Source organism: Cibotium barometz, chromosome 46, assembly GCF_041138505.1.
Source record: "Cibotium barometz isolate CiBa-2024 chromosome 46, ASM4113850v1, whole genome shotgun sequence".
Classification (NCBI taxonomy): Eukaryota; Viridiplantae; Streptophyta; class Polypodiopsida; order Cyatheales; family Cibotiaceae; genus Cibotium; species Cibotium barometz.
Genome location: NC_141091.1, coordinates 3944963 through 3954234, shown reverse-complemented (window position 1 = coordinate 3954234; position 9272 = coordinate 3944963). Strand labels below are relative to the sequence as shown.

Below are 9272 nucleotides of genomic sequence, written 5' to 3'. Positions count from 1 at the left end.
TGCTTGGGGTCTCCATTCTTGTTGAACTTTAGGTGAAGCTGTTGGGGTTAAAGCCGGTAGCGAGGCTGTCTTCACTTTGTTCAATTTTGGCAACCATATGATGGGATTACCATCATAGTATCCTTGTTGTTGAAGCATGTGCACATGCACCGATATTTGATGAACATTATAATTTGGTGGTGGCTAATGTCTTTCGTGTTGAGGTTTGTTTCTTTGAACAGGCTCAGGGGACTTTTTGATGCACTTGGGAATCCAAGCTTCGGGTATTATCTTGGTAGTACCCTTGTGCTTGCAGTAATCTTTTTGGTACCCACACTTGTTGACTTGGTGGAAGTCTTTGAGGAACTCGCATAGGCTTTTGTGGGCGGTGTTGGGGAGTACTTTTATTTTTCCTTGGCCTCTAAGTGCTGCGTTGAGGAAAAGGCTTTGATGATCGAGGCACCTAAATTGGATTGGTACCTTCATAGCAGCCTTGGGCTGCTACAAGTAGTTTCTTCTTCACCCACCTTTTGATACCATTAAGATACCTTGATTTGTGTTGCCTTGGTGGATTTTTCTTTTTGGTGAAAGTGGAAGGTTTTGGGCCCTCCTTCACATTGGTTGGCGATGAGGCTGCAGGTTTGAGACTCATGGGCATTGTTGACGATGAGGTTCGAGTCTCTTACAAAGTGGTGGTTACTAATGTGGAGGCTTTTGAGCATGCAACACCCTCTTTTGGTGGCGAGGTTGGATGATGAAGAGGTGATTGCTCCGGGGGCTTTTCCCTTGAGTTCCTTGTTAGATAGTTGCGCATGGGGAACTTCTTCAGGAATAGAAGTGGATTGCGAGGTTGTGGCATTGGACTTTGTTAGTGAGGATGGAGTTGAAGGAGTAGATGCTTTATCGGAGTCGGTTGTTGAGGCACATGGTAGGTCATTGTGTAGAGAGGCTTCTGTGGAAGAAGCTTGTAACTTTTTGCATTCAACATCATAGAAATCTATTAGGATTGGATCCTCTTCCGTGCAGTATGGTATTGTCAACTTTGTTAGTGAGGATGGAGTTAAAGGAGTAGATGCTTTATCGGAGTCGGTTGTTGAGGCACATGGTAGGTCATTGTGTAGAGAGGCTTCTGTGGAAGAAGCTTGTAACTTTTTGCATTCAACATCATAGAAATCTATTAGGATTGGATCCTCTTCCGTGCAGTATGGTATTGTCAACTTTGTGTTGTTGATCGTCATGATGACCCTATTGCTAGAAGCAAAGCACAGTGGTGCTTGGGTAACAATAGTCCATTTATGCCCTAAGATCACATCTACTTCCAACACATACTCAACCACAAAAAACTTGCAATACATTGTATGTTCGAAGTACCCCGTTCGAAGTACCCCAGACATGGCATGCTCAAGTCTTGTGTAAATGGAATTCTTTCAGGATGAGCCGTAAGTGTTGGTTGACCTAACAAATCCCATAATTCGAGGGTCATGAGATTGTGTTCTCGAGTTGGATAAAGCTATTCTTGGATTGTGGTGATTTTATTGAAAATTTCCAATCCAACCATAATTCTTGGAATATTCTCAGTAAGGTATGTTGAAAGTTCCAGTTCCACCAATCTCTTCCTCCCGTAATAGCAATTGCACAATGCCTGCAAGAGTGTTCAAAGTGAATACAACGAGTCACGTATCCAAGTTCCACCAAGGATGATATCATACTCATCAATAGGGATTTGTGGTAACATAGAATCTAAATTCCACATCTCCACCGATTGTTTGAGTAGTATAGCTAAAGTAATCTAGAACTTCAATGTTTTGTCTATTGGCTCCTCTTACAAGACCATTGTCGTGAGGTGTGTGAGGGATGAGTTTAGGTTGCCCTAATGACACCCAAGTGTCTATTGTCAGGATGTTATGACTAGGGCTAATCAATGCGCATTTGCGCTTAATAGCATTGCCCATAGGAAAATCTAACCATACTATGATAGAATCTTCAAGAGGAACCATGGATGTTTCAGTTTGTGTTTTAGCTTCAGATCCCACTTCGATTTCATATTCCCATTTACTCTCATTCTCTTTTTGGCTCTCAGCTTTCAAGAGTGCCCAATGTGTACAATGGTACACTCAATCCTCTGATAATTTTGATTGAAGTTTATTTGGAAACTTGTGAATTCTCATAGTCCTGGTATAACTCATGTTTAGCCTTTAAAGGTGCAAGTGCTAATGCTATGCTGGCTTCAGCCATGAGAGAAGAGCACTCCTCCAAATGAGGTTTTGAGAGACTGCTTTAGATTTGTAAGGGATTCATTGAATTCTCCACGTGCTTTTTCAACCGCATAATTCATGCAATCTACCTCTAATGACTCTTCTATAAAGAGTATGTCTTCCTTTTGAAAGAGGAAGCGATACTCCTCTGGTTCTTGTATTTTGGTTACTTTTTTAGGATTGGCATTATGAGATTCAATCACAACTGGTGATCCTGTATAACACTCAACAATGCTAAGCATGCTCTCCTGAGCTTATTTTTTGCGTTTTGCATATGTTATATAATCATGATTTTCAATTTGGGGTGGTTGGACAAGTTCTAGTTTTTTGATTGGTTTGTGAGGTGCACCTAGTGCCGAATCAGAACTTATTTCATCCTCACTTATCGGCGTACTAGAACTTGTTTCATCTTCTAACTTTTGTTGGATCGTCAGATTTTCATTATGTTTTCCCATGCACAATGAGAGAATGAATTTTCCTTCGAGCTTTTGTATTCTGTGTCGCACATATGGGTGTTGTGGTTTGAGTGGTGGCCTTTGAGGTGGATGCTTTTTCATCATGTGTAGCTTCTGGCTCTTTTGGGTTTATGTTTTCCATAGGTTCCTTTTCCATGTCCTCTCTTTCAACCTTGGTTTATGTTTTCCATAGGTTCCTTTTCCATGTCCTCTCTTTCAACCTTGGTTTTGATAGTTTGTTGTCCCTTGTTTTTCTTGGGTTTATAAGGTTTTGTTTTCTCTTTTGGTTTCTACTTTAAGATATATTCTTCTACCCATTTTGAAGTGTTATCTTTTACATTCTTTTTGACCGTTTCTCATGCTTGGCTTACAATCGTATAAGCACATTCAAGGGTACTATGGACATTTGCCCGTTTTGTACAGTTAAGATGTTTAGAGTTGTATTCTGTGAGACAGGTTACAGTCAAGCAACTCTTGGGCAATCTTGGAACATAAGGTTGATGCCACATCATTCACATAGGGGTTGCAAAGTGTTAGTGGTTGTGGGCATGGAAGTATTCCAAACTTTGCAATCAACCACCTTGTATTCGGTCCACGACAATAGAAAAAAGAAAGTGAACTACCTTCTTCTGAGCAGTTTCTACCCTTTGGACTGTTTCTTCTTGGTACACGGGAGATAGAGGTTTTGAGTTATTTGTAGATGAATTCGGACATTGGGTAGTGTCATGACCAAAGGTTTTGCAATATATGCAATACAAAAAAACAAGTGCCTTGTACGCACAATGGGGATTGGGATGGCCATAGTGATAGACATAGACATGGCATACAACTGGGGGCCCTGATTACTATAGACATAGACATAGAGATTACTATAGACATAGACATAGACATGGCATACAACTGGGGGCCCTGATTTTTAGCCCTTATTCAAAACCTCTCGCCAGCTCAAACCTACATGCTCTTATGCAAAACTTTTCCAAAACATTTCCAAAAAACCCAACACACACATACTGGTTGATTGACGGCACACAAACACCCCGAGTGACCACCCTCGAGCAACAGAGCGAACCTCCACAGTGGTTGACAGCACACGAACCCCTCGAGCGAACCCTGAGCAAGAGCGATGCAAGTCTGCATCGCGAGACAGAGAGCGACACACCTGCACAGTCACCAAACACCTGCACACAGAGAGAGAGAGAGAGAGAGAGAGAGAGAGAGAGAGAGAGAGAGAGAGAGAGAGAGAGAGAGAGAGAGAGAGAGAGAGAGAGAGAGAACCTTCAGGGAGCTATGTGCAATCAACCACCCCGAGCAACAGAGAGTGGCAAACCTACAAAACCACTAAAAACCTCTGTGTGTGTGTGTGTGTGTGTGTGTGTGAGAGAGAGAGAGAGAGAGAGAGAGAGAGAGAGAGAGAGAGAGAGAGAGAGAGAGAGAGAGAGAGAGAACCTTCTAGAGAGTGAGGAAGAAAATGCAGCACAACACGACACCAACCTCCAGCAATGCGCAAACGAAAATTTGAATCCGCTTGAGCGTCTAGGCGAGGGAGGAAAGGAGGGATGCGACAGTTAACCATTACAGCGATAGAGGGATGGAGGGCAGTAGTAGTTTGCCCTGCTGTAAACCTTTGTAACGACATAGATGGATGGCGGCGGTAGTAAAACTGCCCTGCAACCTTAACTTGCATGCGGTAGATGTGGGCACCTCCATGCGGGCGACAACAACAAAAAAAGTTGACGTGTGACAAGAGGTGAGGAAGCCCGTTTAATTATAGAGAGATTGCAATCAAATGGCTCTGATACCACTATTGTGGGAGGTTGACATGAACCCATAAAAATGATTGTAATAAATAAAATATTAAAAAATAAATAGAACAAATAATATACTTAATACTCAATATTGGGTCCAATCTACCCCCACACAAGAGTGAGCCAAGTTTCCTCTTGGTGTACTTAAATATATTTCATGAGTAGCCTTTGGGGCTCAAAAATAGTATACTGTTACAAAAATGTCGACATCCTCAAGAATAGTATTATTCAAAAGTGGCTTGCTTCAAAAATAGCTTTTTGGACTATAGAAAACATCAATGAACCTTGCAAACAATGAAGATTATTAGTTTATTTTGGCCTCAGACATGGTAGGGGGTTCTTATTTACAAGCTCAAAAGTAAGAAAAAAAAAAGAGCGTTAACACCACACCCATCTTGAATATTTATTGAACCTTCCTTACCAAAAGGATTTCTACACTTGGGAACTTCTCTACAAAAAATGCAAAAAATACGGCCTACCTTGTCATCGAAAAAAGCCCAATCGTAGATGCCTACTCATGCTGGATTCCAATCCTTCCTATCTTTCTCCCAACGATTCGCCCCAATCTCTTCAGACGAAAGCTTCACCTCACAACTTCCAGCTTGGGTGCCCGTATCAAAAGGACCACGTGAGAGCTCCCCAGAACTACCAAGTCTTCGCTTATTGGATACGGAAGGTGCATGCTTTTTTGTAAAGCCACGCATGTTAAGTATGCTTGACTGGACAAAGTTTGCCATGGGACTCTAGACTCCTCATGCTGCTGCAGAGAAGAGCGCTCAGCGAACTTCGAAGAGAAGGCCTGGGGCTTGGGCCCTGAAACGCAAGCGACTGGGACTCTGGACTTCTCACACTGGGAGAAGAGCACTGGGACTCTGGACTCACGCTGCAGAGAAGAGCGCTCAGCGGACTTCAAAGAGAAGGCCTGGGGCCTGGCCCTGAAACGCAAGCTACAAGGTTGGAGTCGTTAGACGACTCTCAAATTCCAAAAAAAGCGATAAGGTAACATTAGAAATTTAGAAACAGGCACGTGTATTTTTAATATTATATATTTTTTAAATGTGTAGAGATTATTAAATGTGTGGAACCTAAGTTACTAACACATGTATTATTAATATTTATATTTTTTTAAAGGTATATACTATATATATTGCATGTCTTTTAAAGTAAGGACATACTTATACATAACCCTTGAAAAAAAAGGAAGACTTTTATCTTACTATAAATATCAAGTTTTAGGATCAAATTTCTCTTTTTTGAAAAAAGATTAGACAAATTTTTTTTTCCTTAGAAGGTCCAAAGTTTTGCCTTGATAAAATACACTGAAGGGCGGTTTTTGGTGAGGAGGAAAGGCAAAGCTAGGTAATAAAGTAAAATTAAAGATTTCACGATAGTGGGGCGCGCATAATAATATTTAAGTTTTGATTCCCTCTCGGGAGGTCAGTTCGTAAAAGACAAGGCCATCACCGATACCGCCAAGGATGCTCTTCTCTCTTCTACAGGGTCAGGGGTCCTTTTAAGGTAAGTAAGGAGCTTCCTCGCAGCTCAAATCATTAAGATTGTCCTCTTTTCTTCGAACAACAGCATTCATGGGCTTGCAGGAGGCGTTCGGGGGAGAGGCGGCGTCGGCCTTTATCAGCAGCTATTTGGGCGTCAACATATCCGTGTGGGGGCTTGCCCTTGCTCTTCTCGCAGGATGGATGGTGGCCGCCATCCTCAGAGGAAAGACAAGGCATCCTCCTCCAGGTTTGCGCCACTTTGATATTATGCTCTTAGCTGCTTTGTGTTCAGGGCCTGCTAGCAGCTGCCTGCACACATACTATCACGCTCAATTTTCATGCAATCTCCATGCTCACTTTCCGTTTTATAGGAGATGAAATCGATGTGATTTAATAGAGATGATGCATGCTTATGCCCAATTCGAACTGTCTATGTGCAGCGGTTCCTGGAGTTCCTCTGCTGGGCAACTTGCTGCAGCTGGGTGAGAAGAAACCACACAAAACTTTCTCTGCATGGGCAGAGAAGTATGGTCCCATCTACACAATCAAAACGGGTGTCAACACAATGGTGGTCATCAACTCACCGGAAATCGCAAAAGAGGTAAAAGAGCGCATCATGCATTTTTTCTCCACTTCACAGTTGCCTTTAGTTATTAGTATAGGCAACTTGTTGGGGATTATGATGGCATAGGGCCTTCCTTCCTTTCATGAACATGACAGGCTATGATTACCAAGTACTCCTCTATCTCAACGAGGAAAATGTCCAAGGCTCTCTCCATTCTCACAGCACAGAAGACCATGGTTGCAATGTCTGACTATGGTGATGAACACCGCATGCTCAAGAAGCTGGTGGTGACCAACCTTCTTGGTCCGATTCCACAGGTGTGCAGCCTTTCATTTTTGTTAAATGCGTGCAAAAAGAAGCCTGCAGTTGGGTTGGTTCATGCCAACACTTGTATTATGAGCACCCCTGCACCGTTCTTGTATTCAGAAAGCAAACCAACAATTACGCGAGAGGTCATCTTATCAAATGATCGATGACATGTACAGCGAGTTTAGCAAATCCAAGGGTGTCTTCAACATCAGAGATTATATCAAGAAAGCATTGTTTCCTTTCTCTATGTATCAGGTTACTTAATCATTTGTATCCAATTCTCTTAGTGTTGTATTATAATTAGACTTATCATTTTTCCAAAGCATTAGCTTGCAGGAATCTGAAAAAGGCTTCGAGTTTTGTTGAGATGTTGGAGGTCTTGTCTAGGTGCTCGGTCGAGATCCCGACTTTGTGTTTGTGAAGGAATTCGGCCGGAATGTACCAAGATGGGAGATGTTTAAGGCATTGGTCATGGACCCCCTTGAGGCAGTCATTGAAGTGGATTGGAGGGACTTCTTCCCAGCCCTTAAGTGGGTCCCCAATAAAGCAATAGAAGATAAAATTAATTCAGTTAAGTACAAGATAGACGCCATAGTTGGTGCCTTGATTGCTGAACAAAGAGAACTGCTCGCAAACGGCAAGGTCAAACACTCCTTACCTGTAGAAAAATCTTGTTTCAACCAATCAACAATTCTCCTTCTCATATGTTTTTATTATATTGCAGAAACCAGACTGTCATTTGGACATCCTTCTTACTCAAGCCACACATTTGACTGAGAAGCAGCTTCTGATGTCCACATGGGAGCCGATAATTGAGAGTGCAGACACAACCCTTGTGAGCATAGAATGGGCTATGTATGAGATAGTAAAAAACCCAGCAGTGCAGGTGGGACTCATGGGCTTCTGAACATGCATCCCGTAAAGAATGCTGTTTTTGTGTATTGCAAATTGACAGCATAAATTTGTTGTGGGGACAGGAGAAGCTGTACAAGGAGATAAGCGAGGTGGCTGGTTCTAGGATTGTAACAGAAAATGATCTGCCCAAACTTAAATACTTGGATGCTATCGTGAAGGAAACTCTCAGAAAATATCCTCCTGTCTCTTTGCTACCCCCACGTCATGTGGATGAGGATGTAAAGTTGGGGGGATTCGATATCAAAAAAGGGTGGCAGGTTAGTGTTTAACATCCGGTATTGTCAGGTTGTATGTACATCACATGCAGACATAATTGGTGCTTTTGCATGTACATGTACATAGAATAGACAGAGGCACATTGGTGTGTTTGTGAGTGCGTCGTAGTCTACATCTGCCCAAGATGTTGACAAATATACTTTCAAAATCAACAAACCTGTTTGGTAGACAGAGATGTAGTTGTGGATTATTTTGACTGTTCTCTTATAGCTAGAGCCCAAAACACGGTCTTGTTGTATCTGCTTTATTCTTGTTGTATCTGCTTTCTTTTCATTTGAAGATGTATCTTACCGATGATAATGTGTTATGATGCAGATCATAATCAATGTGTATGGGATCAACTATAGCAAGGACGTGTGGAGCAGGCCTGAGGAATGGGATCCGGAGAGGGTACTCAGAGATGAGAAGCTGGACTTGGGGTTCAAGGACCATCGAGCCCTCCCGTTTGGTACAGGCAAGAGGATGTGTGCAGGTGTCACACAAGCCATGTACATAATCCCCATGAACATAGCCTACTATGTGCAACACTTCAAGTGGACCCTGCCACCGGAAGACCAGAGCAAGGTTACTGTGGACACTGTTTTCCTGACCACCCACAAACTCCACCCGTTGAAGGCCATTGCTACCCCCCGCTTCTTCTCTCGCTTACCTGCTCCTAGTATTCCTTGATGTACATAACCCCTATATAGCATATCTACTTTAGCTGCTGCACCCTATGCATCACACTGCCTGCACAGCTCCTATTATTGCTTTAGAAGGCATGATATCCCTAATGCATTAAGCTCTTCCAAGTGGCACCAAGAAGGGCACAAATACTTGATGCTTTAGAGTTGAATTCGTACTGAAATGAAATTTGCTTGTTGGAATTTCAATGTTCGCTAGTGTGCACACTGGTGGAATGACGGAATTGAAACTGTTAATTATCACATTTCAGTTGTTGAAACACCTTCTGACATAAGAAAAGAGAGAGAGAGAGAGAGAAGAGAGATGATTCTTTGTAATTTTTTTTCGTTTGGTTGATAAGGCTACCTGCTTCACAGCAGACACTTAATGCATGCAATTCGCTAGCTTGATTGATAACATACAAATACTTTACTCCTTAATCAAAGATACTGTAGCATCTAATTGATTTTATACATGGAATACCAAAAAACTTTACCCCTAGCAACCCTGAAATTACACTAAGGATGTAATATTTAGCAATGTTGCAGGCATAT

The 9272-nt window shown here is 42.2% G+C and overlaps 1 protein-coding gene across 2 annotated transcripts; it reads left to right on the top strand.

Moving 5' to 3' along the window:
* The first annotated feature begins 5894 nt into the window (after positions 1-5894).
* Positions 5895-8921, top strand: LOC147611825 (ent-kaurene oxidase 2-like). 2 transcript variants are annotated; one of them, XM_086783667.1, is made up of 9 exons: positions 5895-6012; positions 6093-6237; positions 6431-6591; positions 6711-6872; positions 6982-7119; positions 7252-7506; positions 7589-7750; positions 7842-8036; positions 8371-8921. In XM_086783667.1, the coding sequence occupies exons 2-9, from the start codon at positions 6192-6194 to the stop codon at positions 8722-8724; spliced, it is 1473 nt and encodes a 490-aa protein (XP_086639793.1). In that variant the 5' UTR covers positions 5895-6012; positions 6093-6191; the 3' UTR covers positions 8725-8921. The 2 variants fall into 2 exon arrangements, with proteins under 2 accessions (XP_086639793.1, XP_086639792.1); XM_086783666.1 differs by lacking the exon at positions 5895-6012 and having other exon boundaries at positions 6034-6237.
* The last annotated feature ends 351 nt before the right edge of the window (positions 8922-9272 follow it).

Excerpts from the sequence above, each read along its gene's own strand:
- LOC147611825 (XM_086783666.1), top strand. The coding sequence starts at position 6,081 with ATGGGCTTGCAGGAGGCGTTCGGGGGAGAGGCGGCGTCGGCCTTTATC. Across the intron at positions 7,120-7,251 it reads TTCCTTTCTCTATGTATCAG|GTGCTCGGTCGAGATCCCGA; the intron begins GTTACTTAATCA and ends GGTCTTGTCTAG. Across the intron at positions 7,507-7,588 it reads AACTGCTCGCAAACGGCAAG|AAACCAGACTGTCATTTGGA; the intron begins GTCAAACACTCC and ends ATTATATTGCAG.